Consider the following 26,272-nt stretch of genomic DNA (forward strand, 5'->3'; position numbering starts at 1 on the left):
GCAGGGTATGTCCTTATTGCAACAACAACAATAAGATCAGGGAGATAGTTGTTTATTTTATTACATAGCTCATCGTTGTGTGAGACCCATCGGGGTAGAATACAATGGTGACTCCTTCTGGTGGCGGAGGGAGCTATGATATGTAAAAGTACATAAAACAAAAGCGGGCATAGCACACCACCCTGTGGTACCCTTTGTCTAATTCTTCTGGGCTTCCAAATCTTGCAGTAAGGTGCCGTGGTTGGCTGTATCAAACGCTTTTGTTAAGTCTAGTGCTACGAGTACTGTTCTGTGGTACGGTTTTTCATACAATCCGCATCTTTCCACCTCTTTTTCGAGTTTGGAGTAAGAAAGTTTTTGTAAAGTCGCCTATCAATAAAATAAAAACTTATAAAATATTTATTGCAAAGTGCCGTTTGGGTGTTGTATACTTTAAGGGGGAAATTTATTAATTAAAACGCATACAAATTAAATTAGAATAATGAAGCAACAAAATAATAAAGTAATTATTAGCCACAAATGTGGATTGCTCAACCAAGTAAAACTTTGTTGAGATAATCAATGGACGTAACCGTGGTTTCCACCACTCAAATTACGAACAAAAACATATTTTCCATATAATTATAATGCTTAAGAGCATATACCAACACATCTACAAACATATAAATACATATTTGTTAGTACGTACTAGCAGATCTGTAAGCCAGCAAATATTACAGAATCAAATTGTACAATCGATGGTTTACAAATTCCATAGCATATGTTAAGGCGTTATAACACTATTTGTGTTCTATCATTCCCCTGTGGTATTTGTGCATCTTTGTTTGTGTGTATGTATATTAGGGTGGATCGATTTGTATGGACAAGAGTTAATCGATATCGCGCCATCGATTTTTCGATAGGATTTGGGCTCAGGAAATAAAACTTCCATTACGCATACCCAAAAAAATAATTTTCGAGCCTGCTAAAAAAAGGTTCATATGTATACCCTATCGACAACGTTTTTAGCGGACATTTTTGGGTCGGACAGGGTATATATGAAACTTTTACAATAAATGATATTTTTTTTAGTAGGTCATAAAAAAAATCTTAAAAATCAAAGTCGAAAAGTCAAAAAAATAAAATTTCGCAGGCTCGAAAATTATTTTTTTGGGTATGCGTAGTGGAACTTTTTTTCCTGAGCCCATATGCTATCGAAAAATCGATGGCGCGATATCGGTTAATGAATCGACCCAGTCTAATGTATATTTTATCTAAATCGTATAAATGTGTATACACTTTGCACTAAAGTTGTTGCAGTGTTGTTTCAGTGGTGGCTTTCCAATTTCTGGTTGCAAAATTAATTCGCTCGCTCTTGTGGTGGCATAATATTCGCAATTGGACACAATGTGTAGTACTAGATTATAATAACAACATAGAAACCACATGACAATAACAACTGGAGCGGATTTCGTATTTGCTCTAAATTACTGACTGTAACCCACAACAACAATAACAAAAACAAAACAAGTAAGGACGGGACTGTCTTCGGCTGTGCCGACGACTTCATACCTTTCATGAATGCGGCTGAACAATAATCTTATCCCGTTCTTAATCTCCAAATAATCGGATGTATAAGATAAGAAATATATAGTAAACAGATGTACATACCTAAACGATTTTTAAGATAAATATAAAATAAAAAATGGCAACAAACCCCCTTATCTGAACGATCGGTTGTATGGGATATATATTATATATAGCTCCGATCGAAATGATTTTTTCGGGAAATCTTCTATGATATATTAGAATAAATATCACGCAGTTTAACGCTTTTAAATTGGAAATTAAGGGAGAAATGGCCAAAAATCTTTCTATCTGAACGATCGCTTGTATGGGATATACACTATATATAGCTCCGATCAAAGTAACTTTTTCAGGACATCTTCTATGATATATTTGAATACATATCACCGAGTTTCACGTTTATACTTTCTAAATTGCGGCAGGAATGACCAAAATCGTCTTATCTGAACGATCGGTTGTATGGGAGATATATGTTATAGTGGTCCAATCCTACCGGATCCGACAAATGTCTAAAATAATACAAAAATACATCATTGTGCCAAATTTCATTGAGATATCTCAAAATTTGAGGGACTGGTTTGCGTTTAAACAGACAGACGGACGGACAGAAGGACATGGCTATATCCACTCAGTTCGTCGCCCTGATCAATTCGGTATACTTAATGGTGAGTCTATCTTCTATATTTCTCAACGTTACAAACATCGGACCAAAGTTAATATACCATTTCATGTTCATGAAAGGTATAAAAATATTCATCCGTGAAATGTGTTGCTTGAATGTCGGTTGCAAGTAATCAATATACGCTTAATAACTTACACGCACACACAAACAACACATACTTGATGTATTGTTGCAAATAAGCGCAGATATATTAACAAAAAAGAATGTGAAATTCCTGCTCGAATATGCAAATGTGGGTCAATGATTTTGAAATCGTTATTTGTTGGCAGTTCTTTTGTTTTTAATTATGTCAGGCGCGGATTATGCAGAGTTTAGATCGAAATTGAGTTGCACTTTGTTGCAGTAAACTTTGGAAATGTAACGAACGTGTAATAATTGGTGGAATAGTTAGCGAAGCACACACTTAAATATGCCCCATGAATGAGTTTGCATTATAATGAGAACGCTTGAAGCCAGCCGCAGTTTAACCAAATTTAAAGCAAATGAACCACAAATATAGGTCAGCCTGTTATTAAGGGTTGGGTGTGCGGGAGATGATTAAGTTTAAGTGGATTAAACGAGTATTCTGGTTCACTTGATAGTCGTAAATAAGATGTAGAGGCATAATTCAAGTAATTTAAAGTACAGAAGGAATTTCAACTTATACAAAAAACGCAAAACAGCAAAGAAACTAAAAGATCAGGCAGACGTTCTCCTTCCCGAACTTTGATTATACTGCATAAAACTTTGTAGAGGAACATCAAAAACAAATAAGGAAGTCTGAGGACGGACTAAATTGTATGAGCTAGTTTTCTTTAAAGGCTGAGGTAGCAATAAGTCAATCCAGAGTTGAGAAGACACCTATTTCTTATCTTAATGCATACACGTTGCTATGTTAAGACGTACGACTGCACTTCCCCTCCTCGGCAGGACAGCGGCGCCACAACAACGTCCAAGACAGACTCGTAAGACCTCTGAGATGTCCTGCGAATGTGAGAATAAACAGAATAGTGGAAGGCTCCTACACTACTGCTGTCAATCTAAGACCGGACATTGTCGTACATGACGAAGTCAGACGACGCATCACCCTGATATACGTTGCCGTTCAAAAATAGAGGGGATTCGTTCAAGGAGGCTTGGCAGCAGAAACTGGAGGAATGCCATCCCCTAACTTATACCAGCTGACGGCGCTTGGCTATGAGCTCAAGTTGGACGCGTTTTTAGTGGATGCCCTGGGCGGTTGGGACCCTGCAAACGAACAGGTCATAAACCTCCTCAACATCTCGCATTAGTACGCTAGCCTGATGAGGAGGCGTCACCATCCGCTGGTCCCTGAACATATATGTGGAGTACTTAAGCTGTACCAGATAGTACCGCGCCAAATCCACGTTAGGACGACACAATTTTTAAGTAGCAGAAAATCAGTGTTTTGTTGTAAGATTGTTACTCGTTATTACCTGTTATATGTGATGTTAAGCAACAGGTAGAATCGAAACCCGGCGAATCGCAGATGACGTAACGGTAGCTTGGTAGAGGCCGGTGGGTTACGGTGAGTTGGCAATGACGAGTCAACGGCTTGTCTCCAAAGCAACAGGTGGTTGCTGGAATCAAACCCGGCGAATCGCAGATTGGTAAAAGTCGTTGAATGCCACCGATCATGACGAATCGGTCGAAGGCAGAAAGGTGTTCTGAGCAAAAACACTATGGATCCCACCCCCGGTTCTCCGGGGTCATTTTTCGTTTTAATATTTCGGTTAGTATCTTGTGATAGACAAAAAATTTCAGACTTGCGTTTTCAGATTCGCGATCCTGGTTCTGATACGCGTCTTTTAATACCCGTCGTGTATTAAGAGTTTCATGCTTTCATATAGAATTATCACCTGAAGGTTGCCAATTTTGAATTGTACCAAAACTCCATGATGATGATGTGGAATATGATGTTCAATGATACTTATATAACGATATGTTTTTGGTTGCACACAAAATACGACGACACCCCCCCCCCCCCCCCCCCCCCCCCAAGGTTTCACGAATAAAGGAAAATCTATAACAACTTCGGATAATAATTGTCAATAATCAATACTGGTTATAAGGGACCTATAACTTATACTTTGACAGTCTAAATTTGATTGGGCTTCAAAACTGCATACTCGAAAAAATTCGAAAAACTCCAAATAAAAAATTCGAATTTTTCGTAAAATTTTCTCGAATTTTCAAATATTTTCGAACACGTTTTTGAGTTTTGTTTGCATAGTTTCAATTACTAAATTTATAGACTTTTTTTAAATATCGAAAATGAAACAAAGAAGTACTTTACTGATTACTTAATTGCCACTTCTATTTTTCTGTTAGCTGCTGTACATGTGTATACGTATGTACTATTTATATATGTATTTGTAAAACTCTTGGTATCTTCGTTGCGAAGTAAAGTGCATAAGTCCTTCAACCACTCAGAGCTGTGACAGTTTGTGATGATGAGAGTAACACTTCAAGCCGTCACTTACACGATACCTAAGATCACTCTTTTACCTTGATAACTTTCCATTTATCTGGCAGTTGTGAATTTGAGTGTTCCATTGCATTGGGGGACTGTGGCTCATAGTCACATACATACCTGTCGGCAATTTAAATGGGCGATAACACATTCGGTATGTTTGTGCAGATGTATTGTATGTAAAGCTGTCAGGTTTAGTAAGCTAAACGTTACATCAATATTCATATCGCTGTAAGATGTACACAAATTCGGGCAGCTTAAGTGAAGAGTTTACCCAAAGGGTAAGCAAAACAAAAATAAAATGTCAGAGTATATTTTGCCCAACAGCTGTCATGGTTAGCAAAGCCGTATTTAAGTGTGCGAGCGGGATGTCAATTTGTGCACCGTAATTCCACTAGTTCGAAACATGTCTGAGTGGTGCGCAAAGTATTTTAGATTATTGGCTTGGTTAGATCTACTTACAGATCGAGCTATGCTCTGTAAATGCTAAGCATTGCTTGCCCACAACGCACAGTGTATTACTTTCATGTTCTAGAAAATATTAATTAAAAAAAGTATATCTTTGAATTTCAAAAATTCTTTTGAAATTCTGTTTAGGAATACGTAATTAAGTGAAAAAATAAAAAAACTAGGAAATTTGAAAAAAGTTGAATCGACTAACGGAGCTTTATTTGGAAGCATATCAATTGAGAAAAAGTTTTAACTCGAATTTGTGCCATTGAATGTGAAAGTTTAAATTTGCTGGCCTACTGGGAGTTATACTTCAATTGCTAAAATATAATATTGTGTTTATTTTCTGAGGTATGCTAATTTTAATAAATATACATTTTTGTGATTTTAATAGAACAGGAATTCGTTTTTCATGTTATAGTGGCATAATGTTAAATTAAGTAAAATTTTTGACATGTTTTGAATTCATAAGACCAGCAGTCTCGTTATCCGCGTTTATCCGCTTTAATTTTGATCTTAACTTGTTTGCTGCTATTCGTATAACTAAAATAGTACAACTTTAGCTGCAGGAAAATGCAGGTTTTCATGTAATATTTTGTTTTCAGGAAATATGGCAATTTCAAAGGACAAACTTTTCGAGATTCGGTATAAGCAAAATAACGCAAAAGAAAACAAGTAAGGACGGGACTCTCTTCGGCTGTGCCGAAGACTTCATACCTTTCATGAATGGGGATGAACAATAACGTTATCCCGTTCGTAATCTCCAAATAATCGGATGTATAAGATAAGAAATATATAGTGAACAGATGTACATACCTAAACGATTTTTAATATAAATATGAAATAAAAAATGACAAAAAACCCCTTATCTGAACGATTGGTTGTATGGGATAGGTAGATACTATATACACATAGCTCCGATCAAAGTGATTTTTTTAGGAAATCTTCTATGATATATTAGAATATATATCACCAAGCCTCACGTTTTTATATTGGAAACGAAGGGAGAAATGGCCAAAAATCTTTCTATCTGAACGATCGGTTTTATGGGATATATATTATATATAGCTCCGATCGAAATGATTTTTTCTTGAAATCTTCTATGATATATTAGAATAAATATCACCAAGTTTAACGTTTTTATATTGGAAATTAAGGGAGAAATTGCCAAAAAATATTTCTATCTGAACGATCGGTAGTATGGGATATATACTATATATAGCTCAGATCAAAGTGATTTTTTCAGAAAATCTTCTATGATATATTAAAATATATATCACCAAGTTCCACGTTTATACTTCCTAAATTAAGGGAGAAATGGCCAAAAATCTTTCTATCTGAACGATCGGTTGTATGGGATTTATATTATATATAGATCCGATCGAAATGATTTTTTCATGAAATCTTCTATGATATATTAGAATAAATATCACCAAGTTTAACGTTTTTATATTGGAAATTAAGGGAGAAATGGCTAAAAATCTTTCTATCTGAACGATCGGTTGTATGGGATATATATTATATATAGCTCCGATCGATATGATTTTTATAGGGAATCTTCTATGATATATTTGAATATATATCACCAAGTTTCACGTTTTTATATTGGAGGCTAAGGGAGAAATGGCCAAAAATCTTTCTATCTGAAAGATCGGTTGTATGGGATATATATTATATATAGCTCCCATCGAAATGAATTTTTCATGAAATCTTCTATGATATATTAGAATAAATATCACCAAGTTTAACGTTTTTATATTGGAAATTAAGTGAGAAATGGCTAAAAATCTTTCTATCTGAACGATCGGTTGTATGGGATATATATTATATATAGCTCCGATCGAAATGATTTTTTCTTGAAATCTTCTATGATATATTAGAATAAATATCACCAAGTTTAACGTTTTTATATTGGAAATTAAGGGAGAAATTGCCAAAAATATTTCTATCTGAACGATCGGTTGTATGGGATATATACTATATATAGCTCAGATCAAAGTGATTTTTTCAGAAAATCTTCTATGATATATTAAAATATATATCACCAAGTTCCACGTTTATACTTCCTAAATTAAGGGAGAAATGGCCAAAAATCTTTCTATCTGAACGATCGGTTGTATGGGATTTATATTATATATAGATCCGATCGAAATGATTTTTTCATGAAATCTTCTATGATATATTAGAATAAATATCACCAAGTTTAACGTTTTTATATTGGAAATTAAGGGAGAAATGGCTAAAAATCTTTCTATCTGAACGATCGGTTGTATGGGATATATATTATATATAGCTCCGATCGATATGATTTTTATAGCGAATCTTCTATGATATATTTGAATATATATCACCAAGTTTCACGTTTTTATATTGGAGGCTAAGGGAGAAATGGCCAAAAATCTTTCTATCTGAAAGATCGGTTGTATGGGATATATATTATATATAGCTCCCATCGAAATGATTTTTTCATGAAATCTTCTATGATATATTAGAATAAATATCACCAAGTTTAACGTTTTTATATTGGAAATTAAGGGAGAAAGGGCTAAAAATCTTTCTATCTGAACGATCGGTTTTATGGGATATATATTATATATAGCTCCGATCGAAATGATTTTTTCATGAAATCTTCTATGATATATTAGAATAAATAGCACCAAGTTTAACGTTTTATATTGGAAATTAAGGGAGAAATTGCCAAAAATCTTTCTATCTGAACGATCGGTTGTATGGGATATATATTATATATAGATCCGATCGAAATGATTTTTTCATGAAATCTTCTATGATATATTAGAATAAATATCACCAAGTTTAACGATTTTATATTGGAAATTAAGGGAGAAATTGCCAAAAATCTTTCTATCTGAACGATCGGTTGTATGGGATATATACTATATATAGCTCCGATCAAAGTGATTTTTTCAGGATATATTCTATGATATATTAGAATATATATCACCGAGTTTCACGTTTATACTTTTTAAATTGCTGCAGGAATGACCAAAACCGTCTTATCTGAATGATCGGTTGTATGGGAGATATATGTTAAAGTGGTCCGATCCTACCGGATCCGACAAATGTCTAATATAATACAAAAATACATCCTTGTGCCAAATTCCATTGAGATATCTCAAAATTTGAGTGACTAGTTTGCGTTCAAACAGACAGACGGACGGACAGATGGACAGGGCTATATCAACTCAGTTCGTCGCCCTGATCAATTCGGTATACTTAATGGTGAGTCTATCTTCTATATTTCTCAACGTTACAAACATCGGACCAAAGTTAGTATACCATTTCATGTTCATGAAAGGTATACAAATTACAGCTCAAAGTTGGCTCCAATAAAAAAGCCGTTACAAAATTTGTGAGTGGAAAAGTTGCAGACGAAGATGAAGGGATGAACAGTGATATCTTTTTCGGGGGCTAGTCATCAGTCGAAAAGGAAAAAGTTATCACATTTGATAAGAAACTATTCAAAAAAAAAAACTGCTTCTAGCTTGAGGTTATCAGGTCAGCGGGATGTCGCATTAATGGTAGAAGCCATCACCAAAAATTCAGACGGAACTCAAATATAACATGGCCTTACCCGTCCAGCATCAGTGATAGTTAAATATACTCCAGAAGAGGCAGTAGCTCTATACATAAATCAAAAGTTTACAGTTAAAACGTATTTGGAAATACGATCTGGGGCCAAATAAAGTTATGCTGACATTTATCCAGCATATGAATTCCTAAGAAAAGAAAAAATTGCATGTTATCCTCCAACAGAATCCATTCTTATAACTGTCCTGTCAGCGGAAGTCCACCTACAAGTGTTGGTGGACAAAACTCTTGAAGGAACGGAAAAAAAGATTGTTGAAGGGAGAAAAAAAAGATTTAAAGAAGACATGGGGTTATAAGTAGATATTCCAAAACAAGGCTTTGGGACGACCAATGATGGCAACACAGCCAGACGTTTTGCCAATGCCCTTCAAATGCTGCGGAAATAACGGGAGTTGACGAAAATCTAATTTTGCTGTCATACTTCAAACTATGGCATGTGCATTCGCCGTTGACCACAAAAAAAATATTTGTAGATTTGTACCCATGGTATTACATGCCATCGAGCATTCACAAAATTTTGATTCATGGGGCAGACATTATTAATAAAGCTTTACTTCCAACAAGAAAGCTCTCAGAGGAAGCACTGGATAATAGAAATAAAGATTTTAAGAGCTACAGGCAAAACATCATAACAAAGATATCTCGTAAATATACAATGGAAGATTTATTCAATATTTGTTTTTTGTCGTCGATCTCCTAATATACTCTATTTCAGAAAAGAACTCGAAGGAATTTAAGGCAAAAAAGAAAAATGTATCATAACAATAATAATGATAAAATAATTATTGTTAGGCCTTGAGCTCGATTCGAACCCGCGATCTTACAAATCAGTAGACCGATATAACAACAAAAAAGAAGTACTTAAACTATTGTCAAACCCAGAAGCCAATTTTGATCAAGGCTCCGATATCTCAGACCTAGATGAAGAGTTCGACCCAAGTTTCAGCGATTAACATAACGTTATCGACTTAAATTTTTTTGATTTTGATTACAACTATTTAAGTTTATTGCAATTACTTATTACTACATACAAAAATATGCCTTTCTTCACGATAATACGTTTTCTCTAATGCACTTTTTTAACTTTGATATAACCTTTCTCAATTTAAATTTATTTAGGTCAATAAAAACTCAAAAAGTGGTGAAATAATAATAAATATTTACAAATAATATATTTATTTCTATGTAAAAGCGTTAGTTGGTGAGTAGAGCTAGAAAAATTAATTATTTATTCCAATCGTGACTTTATATCAGCTAGGTTGATGATATATCACACTGTGCAACGCGACAGTATTTGTAGTCCACCTGGAACGCCGGAAGCACAGATTCCCAAAAGAAGGATATCTCTTTGAACGGCCTGATGAAATCAAAACTTCAATGAAAACTTAACCACGCGTCCAGGCTTTCTCCTCAATGTAATTTTGGTATAGAATTTCGTGCCTCGAATTAGCCTATCCTACTTAAACTTCTCTAACAACAAAAAGAAAGCCCAACATTGGGAACCATGTACTTGAACAAAAAAAATACTTTAGAACTAACTGAGTACCTAGGCGTACATACACGTAGTATATATAAAAGGACCTTAAGTAATTTCTTTAAGATGCGGGGGAATATCAAGCCCAAGCTCTGCACGCTATTTATCGTACCTGTCCAGCTATATGGTGCAGAAGCAGGGACGCTAACAAAACGCGCCTGCTCTAGAAGTTTTGCAAGAAGGTCATTAAAAAGTTTTGCAGGCTGTAATTTGGCAGTCGTTGAAGATATCATGATGAAATTTGGCAGAAACGTTGCTCTTATTACTATATGTGTTCTAAATAAAAATTAGCAAAATCGGATGAAGAACACGGCCACTTAAAACAAATAATTTAAGTAAAATTTTAACAAAAAATTTAATATCTTTACAGTATATGTGACCCGGCCTATGAAAAGGTGGCTTATGACTCAAAAAAGAAATTGCGAGAAACAGCTGTTAAAGATAAACAATGCATTTCTTCAGTTTCTTAGTAGTTTTTCTTTTGCATTATGGACAGTCATGCCCAAAAGGCAAAGCACAAACCAGTTTCTGACCGATATTTTGGCTCCATCGCCATCGAAAAAAATGCTATCAAAAAAACTGTGGATGCTTCACCAGCCACCAAAGTGGCATCGAAGGAACCAAAGGCTTCATCGTCTTCATATGTGCTCTTCTTTCTCTACATTTTTAGTACACTTCTAAGCAAGTTAGGACTTTCTAGTTTCCACCACGTGAAAGAGCGTCTCAAAACCTATGGAAACCAGAAAAAAAGTGGAAACATTTTTTTTGAGTCGTAAGCCACCTTTTGATAGACTGGGTCACATATAAGTAAATTATTTTAACATTGAACTCCAACATTTGTATCCAAAGCTCTTAGCTGAGTATGTAATGTTCGGTTACACCCGAACTTAGCTTTGCTTACTTGTTATAGATGGCTAGCGACAAGATATCGGTTTGTTATCGAAAGTTTAATGATAGAGACAGAAAGTCTCATCACTGTGGCCCCATTTATATACGATCAATGCTGGAGATGTCGAGCTGACGTTTATTTTTAAGTGCATTCCTTTCAACCTAACCTTACCTATGGGTGTACTTATTTTCAGAATATGAAACACAAAGTAACACAAATCAACAAAACAGCACAATAAAACGCAACATCAGATAATAAAGTTATACTTCGATCTCGAATTTCTATTGAATTTACAGTTGCTTATCGCATTATATTGAGAGTACAAGTTGATTACACATTAAAGCTTTTATTTTTTAACTAAATTACTTACTTAATTCTGTTATAGACCAATAGTTCGGCAATATCACGCCCAAGCCCTGAGTAAGTTGTCTCCACAAACACCAACACTTTTGGATCTATGCGTAAGCGTGCTTCAGAACGATGATCTGGTGCTGAGGATGATTCGCGCGTATGCTTCCCGCTTACTATGCGACAGTTGATTATGGGTGATGGTCGGGTATCGCGTTGAATTAAACTGTAACGAGAAACGAAATTTAAAATAATTTAAGTATTTAAATGGAAAATGGTGTAAGGAGGGACCATCGTACATGCAAAATGCAGTAGTTTCATGTTGACTTTATCTCCCTTTACTTATATATAACTAAAAGCCCCTGGAACTGTTTGAGCAAAACACGTAATTAATTTGTAAGAAAATTTAAAAAGGAGCACAATGCAAAATGTACAAGCCCGACAATTTTGGGAACGATTAAAATGAGCACATAGATTCTTCTAGGCCATTCCGCCCCGCCCCCTAGTTACATGAGGACTTGGGGTAAACAGAGCCTTGGATGTTAAAGAAGCTATAAATTGCGCAGGCAACCCTTTGAAGGTTGCACTACACAAACCCTTGAATCATTTGGGTATTTTAGTCGCCTCTTACGACAGGCATACCTGTCGCAGGTATATTCTAAGCTCTCAACCCACTGGAAGTCACGTTGTCTTGTGCACTGCTGTTCGATAGGCTATTTAGAAATAGAATAAGTATACAAATCTTTATGGAAGCTACCTGCTATTCTCTCTTAATACTCCTCCAAGATTCTTTTGAAACGTTTCATCGTAAGATCAGATTAAAGATGCAGTGTAAGTAGCTGTAACGCAGCAGCCTCAAAATTTCTTCCTTAACGCCCTTTCTTGTAGACGCTTCTGCTATGGTTTCCGCTTCTTGATACGGAATTGGCTGTAACTCAAATCATTTGCTCAAAAAAGTTATTAACCTCTTATTTATAGTCCAATACGTCCTTCTTTGCGGAGTTATGTTATTAATTGAGAACATCAGATACACCTTTTATTTGCAACAACAAGCAGTTTTATCACACATGCTTCTCATGTAATTGGCTTTCTTCCAAAGTGCAAAGGAAATTGTTACCTTCTTAATGGGCTTTCGTCTGCTTTACTTATTTGTTAGGCGATCCTGCTCCTTTCCCAATTAGAATAAGCAGAACCTACTGTCGCGTTCTAGAAATGTTGGTCTAAGATCGACAACAGCTGTCAGAGGTCGCTCTATGCCGCAGCAAACTTCTCAAACATTAAGCTTGTGTGGATTTCTGGGTGAAAGGAAACGAGAAGCCAGACGAACATACAGAGCAGATTACAGGAGATAGAGTTCTTCAGCTCCTCGGACGCCTCCAAGTTAGCTAAGCCAACTTAGCTGATCTACTATAACAGAAGAATAGAGGACCTGCTAAGTAGGTCAAGCAATGAAATCTTAGGAATAACACAATCAGAAGAAACTGATAGCACGCTCAGAGAATGGGGGTACCTTTTAACGACACTACCTGTGCGAATGCTCAGGTCTAGCACACATTAGGCTTCAAGCTACGGACGTTAATATACTGTCGGAAATTTTGCAATTTGGTTAGTGCTCTGTAGAACATATCAGCAGGTTTATTAACCAAACCAAATGGTTGGAACAGAGTACCTATCAGCCATACAAAAATCAACAGCTATTACCTTCAGGAGAAGGTGCTCAAAAAGCGCCGAGTGGGCACGCGTCTTATGTATCCAGGCAGCGCAGCCAGTAACCAATGAACCAGAGTACAAAGTATTTGGACACATTTAGTCTATAGGAGGTCCTCATGGACTGGCCAGTCCATACCAAACCAAGCTTTTAAGAGCTTTACGAACTCAGTCAATAGGCTACTTTAAATAGTGGTTGCCATAAAATCAATGCCTTTAACAAATGCACATAATGACAAATATTGAATTTGCGAATGTGTATGTGATTGTATTTAATATATGCATATATGCTAAATGCTGTCGTTACAAAAGTTGAGTGATGAGATTGCCTTTTTTATTGCGCTCGTAAAAAGTACAAAAAAAAACTATTAAAAAAAAAAAAAGTAAGGAAGTCTAAGTTCGGGTCAAACTGAACATTATATACGCAGCTGTACACTTGATATGCTGTTGTTGTTTATTTGTGTGCTTAATATTGTTACAAGGCGCGCAATAACACATATACATACATATGGTTCTATTCTGAACCAATTTTTCTTCGAGTTTTGGCTCCCGAAACACAGAAAATTGCTTGATCATAAAAGGGGCGGTGTCACGCCCATTTTTTTTAATTTGAAGTTTTTCCTATTTACTGTTATAAATCCACTTGAATCCACGACACTTTTAAAAATCTTTTATATAAAAGTGCGCGTGGTCCTTAACCGAGTTCGTTAACTTTTCTTCAAAGCATTCCTAATAGTAAAGGCAACCTCTCTGCCGAATTTTGTAACGATAGGTTTAACGATTTTTGATTTATGATTAATAATATTTGTAAAATTGATTTTATCACAAGTATCCAGTATTAAACAAATTTTTTCAAATTTGTATCAAGAGTCTCAATATCAGTCCACACGTCAAATTTCAACATTCTAGGTGTATTATTTACTAAATAATCAGGTTTTTTGTGTTTTCCAAAATGTTATATATATAAAAAGTGGGCGTGGTTATCATCCGATTTCGCTAATTTTCAATACCAATATATTCTGGGCCCAGATAAGTTCGCGTACCAAATTTGGTGAAGATATCTCAATATTTACTCAAGTTATCGTGTTAACGGACAGACGCACGGTGTGGTATTTGATCAATCTAGCTGGCCAAAAATTAAAACTTCACTTCATTGTTATGAAAGGAAATATTTGACAGTAAATTCACGGTGTTCCGCGCAGAATTACTATGGATCGAGCCCCCGGCTTCGTATGAACCCGGGGTAATTTTTTGGCATTACATGAGATATGTACGTCAATATGGATATCAAACATAAGGAATTTTATTATGTTGTTTGGGCCAATTTATAAATGATTGGTTTGCTAAAATGAGCATTTGTGGCCATAAATTGAAACAGGGTATATTTTACTCCGCATTTCTATTGATATTTTAAGTAGGGTTGCACCTTCTTTTTTACATTTCTTTGTATATCCACTATCATCTCGGAAAAAGCTTAACTGATTTGAATCAAATTTGGTACTTCGATATAGTATTACATTTTAAGACTTTTCACCTAGGTATTGCCACCTTTTTCCAAAAGGGGTATCAGTCTCTTACAAAATTGATCGCCACTCAAAAAATCGCGGGTTTCGGCAGCCGTTTTTATACTCAGTTGAGCAGAGCTCACAGAGTCTATTAAGCTTGATTGGATAACGGTTGGTTGTACAGATATAAAGGAACCGAGATAGATATAGACTTCCATATATCAAAATCATCAGGATCGAAAAAAAATTTGATTGAGCTATGTCCGTCCGTCCGTCCGTTAACACGATAACTTGAGTAAATTTAGAGGTATCTTGATGAAATTTGGTATGTAGGTTCCTGAGCACTCATCTCAGATAGCTATTTAAAATGAACGATATCGGACCATAACCACGCCCACTTTTTCGATATCGAAAATTTCGAAAAACCGAAAAAGCGCGATAATTCATTACAAAAGACAGATAAAACGATGAAACTTGGTAGGTGAGTTGAACTTATGACGCAGAATAGATAATCAGTAAAATTTTGGACAACGGGCGTGGCACCGCCCACTTTTAAAAAAATAAAATAAATTTAAGGCGCGATAACCTCCGAAGAGATCTAAGGCCGAGCTTCTCTTCCAATTTGCGTCGTGCTCCTCTTGATTTTCCCTACAAATTGGCCGGACGGGACCTACATGTTTTATGCCGACTCCGAACGGCATCTGCAAAGCAGATGAGTTTTCACTGAGAGCTTTTCATGGCAGAAATACACCCGGAGTGCTTGCCAAACACTGCCGAGGGGCGACCCCGCTTAGAAAAATTTTCTTCTAATTGAAAAATCTTATTTCTAAAATTTTGACGTTGCTTTGCCCGGGAGTTGAACCCAGGGCATACGGTGTGATAGGCGGAGCACGCTACCATCACACCACGGTGGCCGCCATTTAAAAGAAAGTAATTTAAAACTTTTGCAAGCTGTAATTTGGCAGTCGTTGAAGATATCATGATGAAATTTGGCAGGAACGTTACTCCTATTACTATATGTATGCTTAATAAAAATTACCAAAATCGGAGAAGGACCACGCCCACTTTAAAAAAAAATTTTTTTAAAGTAAAATTTTAACAAAAAATTTTATATCTTTACAGTATATGAGTAAATTATGTCAACATTCAACTCCAGTAAAGATATGGTGCACCAAAATACAAAAATAAAAGAAAATTTCAAAACGGGCGTGGCTCCGCTCTTTTTCATTTAATTTGTCTAGGATACTTTTAACGCCATAAGTCGAACAAAAATTTACAAATCCTTGTGAAATTTGGTAGGGGCATAGATTTTATGACGTTAACTGTTTTCTGTGAAAATGGGCGAAATCGGTTGATGCCACGCCCAGTTTTTATACAGAGTCGTCAGTCTGTCCTTCTGCATGGCCGTTAACACGATAACTTGAGCAAAAATCGACATATCTTTACTGAACTTAGTTCACGTACTTATCTGAACTCACTTTATCTTGGTATAAAAAATGAACGAAATCCGACTATGACCACGCCCACTTTTTTGATATCGAAAATTACGAAAAATGAAGAAAATGCCATAATTCTATACCAAATACGAAAAAAGGGATGAAACATTATTGACACGAAATATAACTTTAGAAAAAACTTTGTAAAATGGTTGTGACACCTACCATATTAAGTAGATGGAAATGAAAAAGTTCTGCAGGGCGAAATAAAAAACCCTTGAAATCTTGGCAGGTATTACATATATAAATAAATTAGCGGTATCCAACAGATGATATTCTGGGCCACCCTGGTCCACATTTTGGTCGATATCTGGAAAACGCCTTCACATATACAACTACCACCATTCCCTTTTGAAACTCTCATTAATACCTTTAATTTGATACCCATATCGTACAAACAAATCCTAGGGTCACCCCTGGTCCACCTTTATGGCGATATCTCGAAACGGCGTCCACCTATAGAACTAAGGCCCACTCCATTCTAAAATACTCATTAACACCTTTCGTTTGATACCCATATTGTACAAACAAATCCTAGGGTCACCCCTGGTCCACCTTTATGGCGATATCTCGAAACGGCGTCCACCTATGGAACTAAGGATCACTCCCTTTTAAAATACTCATTAACACCTTTCTTTTGATACCCATATTGTACAAACAAATCCTAGGGTCACCCCTGGTCCACCTTTATGACGATATCTCGAAACAGCGTCCACCTATGGAAATAAGGATCACTCCCTTTTAAAATACTCATTAACACCTTTCGTTTGATACCCATATTGTACAAACAAATCCTAGGGTCACCCCTGGTCCACCTTTATGGCGATATCTCGAAACGGCGTCCACCTATGGAACTATGGATCACTCCCTTTTAAAATACTCATTAACAGCTTTCATTTGATACCCATATTGCACAAACGCATTCTAGAGTCACCCCTGGCCCACCTTTATGACGATATCTCGAAAACGCGACCACCTATAAAACTACCACAACTCCCTTTTAAAACCCTCTTTAATACCTTTCATTTGATACACATGTCATACAAACACATTCCAGGGTTTCCCTCGGTTCATTTTCCTACATGGTTATTTTCCCTTATGTTGTCACCATAGCTCTCAACTGAGTATGTAATGTTCGGTTACACCCGAACTTAACCTTCCTTACTTGTTGTTATTAAACTTTGAAACAAACACAAGCTGATGTATAGCCAAAAAATTACTGAAGATATATCTTTTTGTTTGCAAGGTTTTTAAAAAATTTAATATTGAAAAGTAGTAGTATTACAAGTAGATTAAATCAGTTAATACATGCGGTATAAAAAATTTAAGATATGAATTATAAACACATTTACCTGTCCTAAAAGCAAATGTAACTAGATTTGATTAAAGCTAAACAAGGGAACAAGTATTTAGGTTAGAAGGGTATATTGCTTTTTAATCCAAAAATACATCGAACTCCACAGAATTTTTATAAAACTTTAGATGTGCGCGGTTAGCTCAGTTGAAGTTGCAGATGGGTTTTGGGGGGTATGTTTACTATTCATTGGACATCTAGGAACGACAGGGAGTATATTTAAAAAAAATTGGAATATGTTGAAAAATCGACTTTTGCCCAGCTAGGTTGATGAAATACCCCACCGTGAGACCGACGGACGGACGGACATAGCTCAATCAAATTTTTTTCGATACTAATGATTTTGATAAATGGAAGTCTACATCTATCTCAATTGCTTTATACCTGTACAGCCAGGCAGATGAGGACGTTCAGTCTCGCATAAACAAAGCAAGAATGGCTTTTGGGCAACTGGCAAATGTATGGAGGTCCAGTCAAATATCTTTAAAAACGAAACTTCGACTGTTTAATGCGAATGTTAAATCAGTACTGTTTTATGCTTACGAGACGTGGAAAAGCTCAACTTTAATTCAGAAACGTCTACAAGTTTTTATTAATAAATGTCTGCGCCGAATCCTGAAAATTCGATGGCCGGAAAGAATTTCAAATGACGACTTATGGTCTAGAACAAATCAACCTAAGGCTGCCACAGAAATAACCAAGCGTAAATGGTCGTGGATTGGTCACACTCTCAGAAGACATCCAGTAAATATAGCCAGACAAGCATTGCGATGGAATCCACAAGGAAGCCGACGACCTGGTGCACCTGCGAAAACTTGGCGCAGAACTGTGTATAAAGAACTCGAAGACGCAGGATACACGTGGAATGACATCACAAGAACTGCACCTAACAGAATAAGATTTAAGTCGGTGGTCGAGGCCATATGCTCCAATAGGAGTTGAGGAAGATGATGGTGTACAACCAACCGTTATCTATATCAAGTGATAATACCCTGTGCACAAGTACAGCTGGGTATAAAAACAAAATGCAAATGATATTAACAATAAAACAAAATTGTTTGTACACATTTGCATAAAAGTGCACGCACACACCTACACACATAAACACACACACACTCGAAGCAGAGAACACGCATGCTTAATTGCTTATACTGACACGCGTCATACCAGAAGATCAACAACAACACGGCACATTATGGCAGAGTTTTTGACTGCCGGAAATGCAATTATGTACTCTACAACTAAGTAATAAAAATAAAAACACATTACGAAATTAGCATAAAACCAGGCAAAAGTTTTTAACAACAATAACAATTCGTTCCCACGTAGCACCACCAATCGTCGTAGCAACCATTTAAGCGCGCAACCAACAGCAGCGAGTTGGCATTTTGTAATAACGGTGCTTAACTGGCGTTTGGCTCACCGACATTGTTGTATTTTTTAGTTGTTGTTTGGCATTTTGATGTCCTTTTCATGATTTTATGTTTGCATGCCGTACTTCATTTGCAGAGCAAATTAAACTCTGTTGGCATTTTTGTTTTTTGTTGTGTTGCCGCCATTTTCTAAGTAAAAATATAACTGTTTTGCTGTTAGCTATTGTTTCTTTTACTGTTATGCTATTATTGCTGTTGTAGTATTGTGTTAACTTTTCAACTGCTGTTTTGTTGCTTTGTGCTGCTCTTTATTTGTCTTAAGTTTTTGCTTAAGTGCAGTATTGTGCATTATATTAGCCACGACAAAGAGCGGAAGTTCAAGTTCAAGCTGTTTTTATAGTCTGGCAGAGCGAAACACCTTGGCTTTCGTACATTTCTACATTTCGCTCGCCACTCAACTCTGCCGTATGCTTTGCCACACGAACAGCAACTTTAACTCCTACTCTAAATTCACCTCAACTTCCGGCTTCATCTCCAAGTCTTACTCCAACTTAACCTCGAGCTTCAAGTCCAACTCCCATTTGCACTATAGCTACTACATACCCCGCAAACGCTACCACTGCCAGTCTCATTCCCACTCTCACTCCCAACCTCACTCCAACTCACACTCCCAGTTCCACTCCCATTCCCACTTCCGCTCACTACTCACTACCACTATTGCTCCCAATGCCACTCCCACTGCACCCTTTTCACTCTTACTCCCACTACCAATACCAGTACCACAACCACTTCCAGCCCCACATCAACTCCTATTCCTGTTCCCATTCCCACTCTTTCTTCTACTCTCACTGCCGCACTCACTTCGACTACTTCTACTCCCACTCCCAGTCTCAAAATTACTTCCATTCCTATCTCTACACCGAATTTCTCTCCCATCTCTCCTTTTTCAAACGGTTGCCGCTATGATGTTTGGCTCAGCCGTATCAGGTTATTGGTTATTAATACAGTCCCTTCATCTTAAGATGCCCAGGCTTATATTCCCCGTTTCCATGTTCAGAATGGACAAACGATCGTACTTTGGTGGGTCATCTACTACTTTTTTTGTTAGAAAGTGTGAACGTCTGATCCCTATAGATTTGCTGTCACATTTCTCGTTCCTGCAATCAACATAGCTTAATCTTGGTAGTGCCCAACTATGTTTTCAACTCTATAACCTTAAGTGCTCTCCGTGCCTGTTGCGTCTCTCGCATCATGACGACCCTCGCGTCACTCCTACCCTCGTGCTATTTATTTGTGTTAGTCGTTTCCATTCCAAAAAGTGCCCGCTCAAGGCCGCTATCCGGAGCCGATTCTGTAGTCGCCCTTCAACGGTCTCGTGGTTATCTGTGCTACGCAGGGAGGCTACGCGAGGGTTGACGCATTACCGTATGGGTAATGCATTCAGAGCCAGAACGGACGCAAAGCGGGAAAATTTTCAACAGCACCTACACCACCAACTTAACGGCGACGGAGCCGGAAGGTACCTTGAGGCAAGCCACGGTTTTAACGGAATGTAGGCAGGTCCAGCTATAGCCTACCAGCCATTTCATTTGGATTCCACCCCGACCTACTAAGGTGGCAGAATACGGCACCTACTAGCCTAAAGTAATCAAGTCCAAAATCAACAACCCTACCAATCGAGTTCGTCACACGTTGACTCAGGGGTGTGGATTTTATCGAGTTGTCCTCTCTAGATCCGCCATTATCAGTAGAAGCAGGGGCACCTCATGCAGGACGTGATAATTAATCACGCTTGACAGTTCGCCACTATTGCCGGTCTTAGACTGATAATAGTCCCTGATCCAAAGCCTGGAACCACGTATGATAGACAAGCGAAGTATATTGCCATCAAGTCACTATGGAAGGGATTGATAAATTGATTGTGGCATGACCTTCAACTTTACGTTTCTTCCCTTTACGGTGGGAGCAGTTTCTCTATCACGGATAGCACGTTTGCTTGTGCGTCCCATTGGCGCACGGATTCATTCTTCATCTTCGCTTGGTGCAGCCTCCATATGTAGCTATAGCATTACCTTTTTTGTCATCTTAACAATTCGGTTTCAATTTGTGGTGGTTTTTTTTTTGTGTTTGTCTTCGTTTTCGGTTCGTCTTTGCTTTGTATCCACCATCGTATTAGCCGCTGTCTTCGTATTTTTTTTTTGTCGTCGTCTTTGTCTACATTAGCGTTCTCTGAAGCCCTATTATCTAGTTCTCATTCCACACACACGCTCACTCAAAGGACTAGGCGGAGCAACCCTGGGTTCGGTACTATGTAGGTCCCGATTTCTTAAATATTAGTTACGCCTTCTTCAATTGGACATGGCAGAAAACATCTCCCTTGCCTCTTTTGCAGACGACGTGGCAGCTGTGATAACGACACCAAGTTGAGTGCTTGCAAATGGGACACTAAACCAGGTCATGCGCATCTTTATTTGTCTTTACCTTTACCTTTACCTTTATCTTTACTTTTATCTTTATCTTTATTTTTATCTTTATCTTTGCCTTTATCTGTATATGTATCTTTATATATATCTTTACTTTTATTACTATCTCTATCGTTGTCCTTTTTTATCTTTATCTTTAACTTTCTCTTTATTTTAATGTTTATCTTTACCCAAGGCCAGAACAATAATTTTTTGTAATAATTATTGTTTTTTTAATTTTTCTATAATTAAAAACTGTATTTTGCTTTTGGAATAGTAAGTAGAAAAATTTTCAGACAACCTACCATAGCTGCGCAAATAGATCCATTTCGAAGGTTGCTAAGCCTTCATCATCAGTACGCTTTAGGCACGCTGCCCTAACCATTTAGCTATATCAGTGTCTTGCAAAAGATGGCGCAACGCTGATCAAATATAGTTGGTAAAGAGGAAAAGAAGTAGCAATTTATTAGTCAAAGCAAACACAGCAAAAATTTAATATCTTTACAGTATATAAGTAAATTATGTCAACATTCAACTCCAGTAATGATATGGTGCAACAAAATACAAAAATAAAAGAAATTTAAAAATGGGCGTGGCTCCGCCCTTTTTCATTTAATTTGTCTAGTATACTTTTAATACCATAAGTCGAACAAAAATTTGCCAATCCTTGTGAAATTTGGTAGGTGCATAGATTATTTGACAGTAACGGGTTTCTGTGAAAATGGGCGAAATCGGTTGAAGCCACGCCCAGTTTTTATACACAGTCGACCGTCTGTCCTTCCGCTCGGCCGTTAGCACGATAACTTGAGCAAAAATCGATATATCTTTACTAAACTTAGGGCACGTACTTATCTGAACTCAATTTATCTTGGTATGAAAAATGACCGAAATCCGACTATGACCACGCCCACTTTTTTGATATCGAAAATTACGAAAAATTTAAAAAGTGCCATAATTCTATACTAAATATGAAAAAAGGGATGAAACATGGTAATTCGATTGGTTTATTGACGCAAAATATAACTTTAGAAAAAACTTTGTAAAATGGGTGTGACACCTACCATATTAAGTAGAAGAAAATGAAAAAGTTTTGCAGGGCGAAATCAAAAGCCCTTGTAATCTTGGCAGGAATACTGAATACAGATAATGTTCTGGGTCACCCTGATCCACATTTTGGTCGATATCTCGAAAACGCCCTCACATTTACAACTAAGTGCCACTCTCTTCTAAAACCCTCATTAATACCTTTAATTTGATACCCATATCGTACACACAAATTCTAGAGTCATCCCTGTTCCACCTTTATGGCGATATCCCGAAATGGCGTCCACCTATAGAACTATGGCCCACTCCCTTTTAAAATACTCTTTAATACCTTCCATTTGATACCCATGTCATACAAACACATTCCAGGGTAACCCTAGGTTCATTTTCCTACATGGTGATTTCCCCTTATTTTGTCTCCAAAGCTCTCAGCTGAGTATGTAATGTTCGGTTACACCCGAACTTAGCCTTCCTTACTTGTTTTTATCTTTATATGTATTTGTATCTATATCTCTATCCTTACTTTTATCGTTACCTTTATTTTTATCTTGGTCTTTACCTTAATCTTTATCTTTATCTGTATCTTTATTCTTATCTTTATCTATATCTTTAGTCTTATCTTAAATTTTATCTTTATCGCTATCTTCATCTCTATCTTAATACTTATCTTTATCCTTATCTTAGTCTTAAACTTTATTTTAATTTTTATCCTTATCTTTATCCTTAGCTTGCGGTATTGCAACGGTCGATATTCGAATTCACCATTAGCTTCACTATTGAAAGTGTCATCCTTACGCAATATTTGATCTTGAAACATAGAGCTGCTATTGTATTGCTCCTGACTGTATGTATATATGAAAGGTCTGTTTGTGTTTATATTGTCCCCTTCGTTGTATGCACAATTCCATTTTCGCATTTTCACACCGCCTTTTTTCGGTATCTGCACACATATGCGCGCACACACATACATAAACATATTAACTTTCCAAATATAAAACTCCTACTTTATGTATGGGTGGCGAGTTTAAAAACATTTTCCGTAAAGAAGTTTTTCGCTAAAGTATATTATTTTACATAATGCACTTTTTAGTGGTGTGTGTGCACTTTTAGTTTGTTGTTGTTTTTACAGCTGTTTTGTGATTTTAATATTTTTAATGCATTTATGCAGGCAACACTGCGCGTCATAAAAAGTGTAGATGAAACTGTTTTGTTGTTGTTGTTGTATGTGTCAATTTGCATATGTGTAAATGTATTTAGCATTTTATGTACATTTTTGTTAATACAAATTCAAATTAAAAAGTTTAGAACTTTTTTTGCTCTTTCGCATTCCTTTAATGCTGCGTAAGTGCGACTTTTCAAAATTGTTAAATTTAATTTGGCAACTTGTTGTTGGATTATACTTTAAGTAAACAGATAGGACTTTTTACCTCTGATATAGAGCGTTACTAATTAAGTTATAAACTTTAGAATGCTGAAATCCTTTTAGTCCTTGTAATAATTTGTTTTTATAAAAATTTCAACTGCGATGAGGACAAAGTAGTTTCAGGCAGCATTATCGTAGTACAAATTGGAGGTGCAGATTTTCACGCGGTAAACATGTATGTATGTACTAACTAGAATAAGAAAGATAATCTCAGCTGTCAGAAGCTGGGGAAATAATCAGATTCCAGGAAAGGATGTCATCTCAACAAAATTCAACAAAGAAATTTCAAAAATGTGCCCGAAAGCCATGCCTAAGGAAGAGAAGTTCTCCTACCTGATACTGCAACGAAAGTTGTTAGCACATGGAAAATGGAGTAACTACTATTAATTTGCAAGGGTAAAGACCAGCCACTCAAAGACCATCACGACTATAAAGGCTCGACACAGCTAGAAAGCTGAGCGGTCAACCAAAAGAAAATAATTGACACTCCTTTCAAAAAAGCACATAATGCTTTCGAAAACTATTCTGGCATAGCAAAGAAGATAGTAGGGCTAGGTTCGACTGGCCAGTCAATAAAGACCACACATGGAGTGAGTGTGTCCATAGTCTTACCAGAATTTGTTTGACGACCTAATAAAGAAATAATTCGGTCGCCTGCCAAATATGGGAAGTTTTTTAGGACCTAGCTTAATTGCTGCCTCTAGATCTGACAACTTTGAACAAGCATAACTGAAAAGAATGTGATGCCAGAAGACAGTGTCCAGTTATTATGAGCCTTAAGTTCTCTGTCCCAGAGATATGAACAACTTTCTAAGTCCAATGTTATCGAATTTTCGTAAGATGTTAGCAATTTTGCAGCACCGCGCTTTTGTTCACGCCTTTCCTGATTTGTGGATCATATGCAACTCATTTTGATCCCTCCCAAGCGGATTGGGACGTCTACCGTCGATTCATCAAGTGCTGCACTCTCCTTTGCTAACAATCGGTCTTCTACTTTCTTTGTGACTTCTATTCCTTTATGACTGGGAGCCTAGTACATTGCAATCCAGAACTCTTTATGATGAAGTACCGTGTATTATTGCCTTGAACGTCTACTGACTATCTATTTATATATTGACGCATCTGAAGTTTAAACAGGCTTTCAACAGATTTTTTGCTGATTAAAATCTTCGCAAAATAAGTGTTATAAAATTTTGTTAACAAGTTTGTATACGACGTGGCAGCTTAACGGATCCTCTGAGTTAGTATTAGTTCTTAGTTTTCGCCCTAGATTGTTCGATGTTTTAAAAGCTGTTCTAATGTTGTATTTAAAAAAAAAAGTTAACCAATTTATAAGCTGTTCTTTCAGTATATGCCATGGTCGTCTAAGTGTTTGTACTTTCCTTTTCATTATTTATTTTTTGTTCTCTGTGGCTTCTTCTGAGTTTATCTAATAGTGTTTTTTACATCCGTTGTTTGTAGCAATGTTATATATTATTCCAAGCTCTCTCTTATGTGCGTCTTGTGTACGAGGTGTAATTTCAAGCCTATATACCAAGTGTCTTAATGCTGCATTTTTATGCTATTCGAAGTGCAATGATTAGCTCGGTGGTTTTCTATATATGTATGTCGTGGTTAAATCTGTAATTTTATCAGTACTTATAGTAAGGTCTAAGTAATTGATTCCTCCTTCTTTTTCGGTTTCCATTTTAATGAGTTTTATGTTCCTGTGCTGCTTGTTGATGTACTCCAGTACTAGCTCTTCATTATTCGAAGTTAAGACGCATACGATATCATCCACGTATCAAGCGTAAAATGGCACGCCTAATTTGCATCTCATTTCCTTTATGTACTTTTTTTCCAAATTTTGCATGAGGGCTTTCCATAAGAATGGTTGATGTCGGGTTTCCCGTTTTAAGACCGTTGGTTCTTAACGTGTTCGTGATTTGCATACATGCATACATTTTTGTTGTTGTGAAGTATTGTTGAGTTAACTATGCCCAATGTTTCCGATACTGGTATTGTAGGGTACAGATATTTTATGTCAAAAGATACCAATTTGCTGTTCTTTGTCAGTTCAACGCTCTTAAGTTTCTCTATTAGTGCTGTTGTGTTAGTTATTTTCGCACACGCTTTTATATTGAAGATTAATTTATTCGAAAAGCTTTCTTAATAGTAAAATGCACACAAATGGCAGCATTCCGGTCTACTTTCTAGGAATCAAGTGTTACAAGAATAAAACCTATCAAAAGGAAACTCCCTGACTAAATTTGAAGCCAATCATTTGACAAGTAGCATTTTTTCGAATAGTTCGTCCAAAGGTTCACTTCCCGTAAAGGAAAGTTTAGCAAATATTAGAAAGTTCGACATTTTCTCGA

The 26,272-nt window shown here is 36.5% G+C and overlaps 1 protein-coding gene across 10 annotated transcripts in view; it reads right to left on the reverse strand.

Annotated features, from left to right (window-relative positions):
* sfl (N-deacetylase and N-sulfotransferase sfl) overlaps positions 1-26,272 on the reverse strand; it is a 547,000-nt gene that overhangs the window by 113,182 nt on the left and 407,546 nt on the right. For all 10 annotated transcript variants that reach the window (XM_067787558.1, XM_067787556.1, XM_067787555.1 and 7 more), the window contains one exon: positions 11,574-11,777. In XM_067787558.1, the coding sequence (XP_067643659.1) occupies positions 11,574-11,777 (204 nt within the window). The remainder of the gene's footprint in view (positions 1-11,573; positions 11,778-26,272) is intronic.

The sequence above is a fragment of the Eurosta solidaginis genome, chromosome 5, assembly GCF_040869045.1.
Source record: "Eurosta solidaginis isolate ZX-2024a chromosome 5, ASM4086904v1, whole genome shotgun sequence".
NCBI lineage: Eukaryota > Metazoa > Arthropoda > Insecta > Diptera > Tephritidae > Eurosta > Eurosta solidaginis.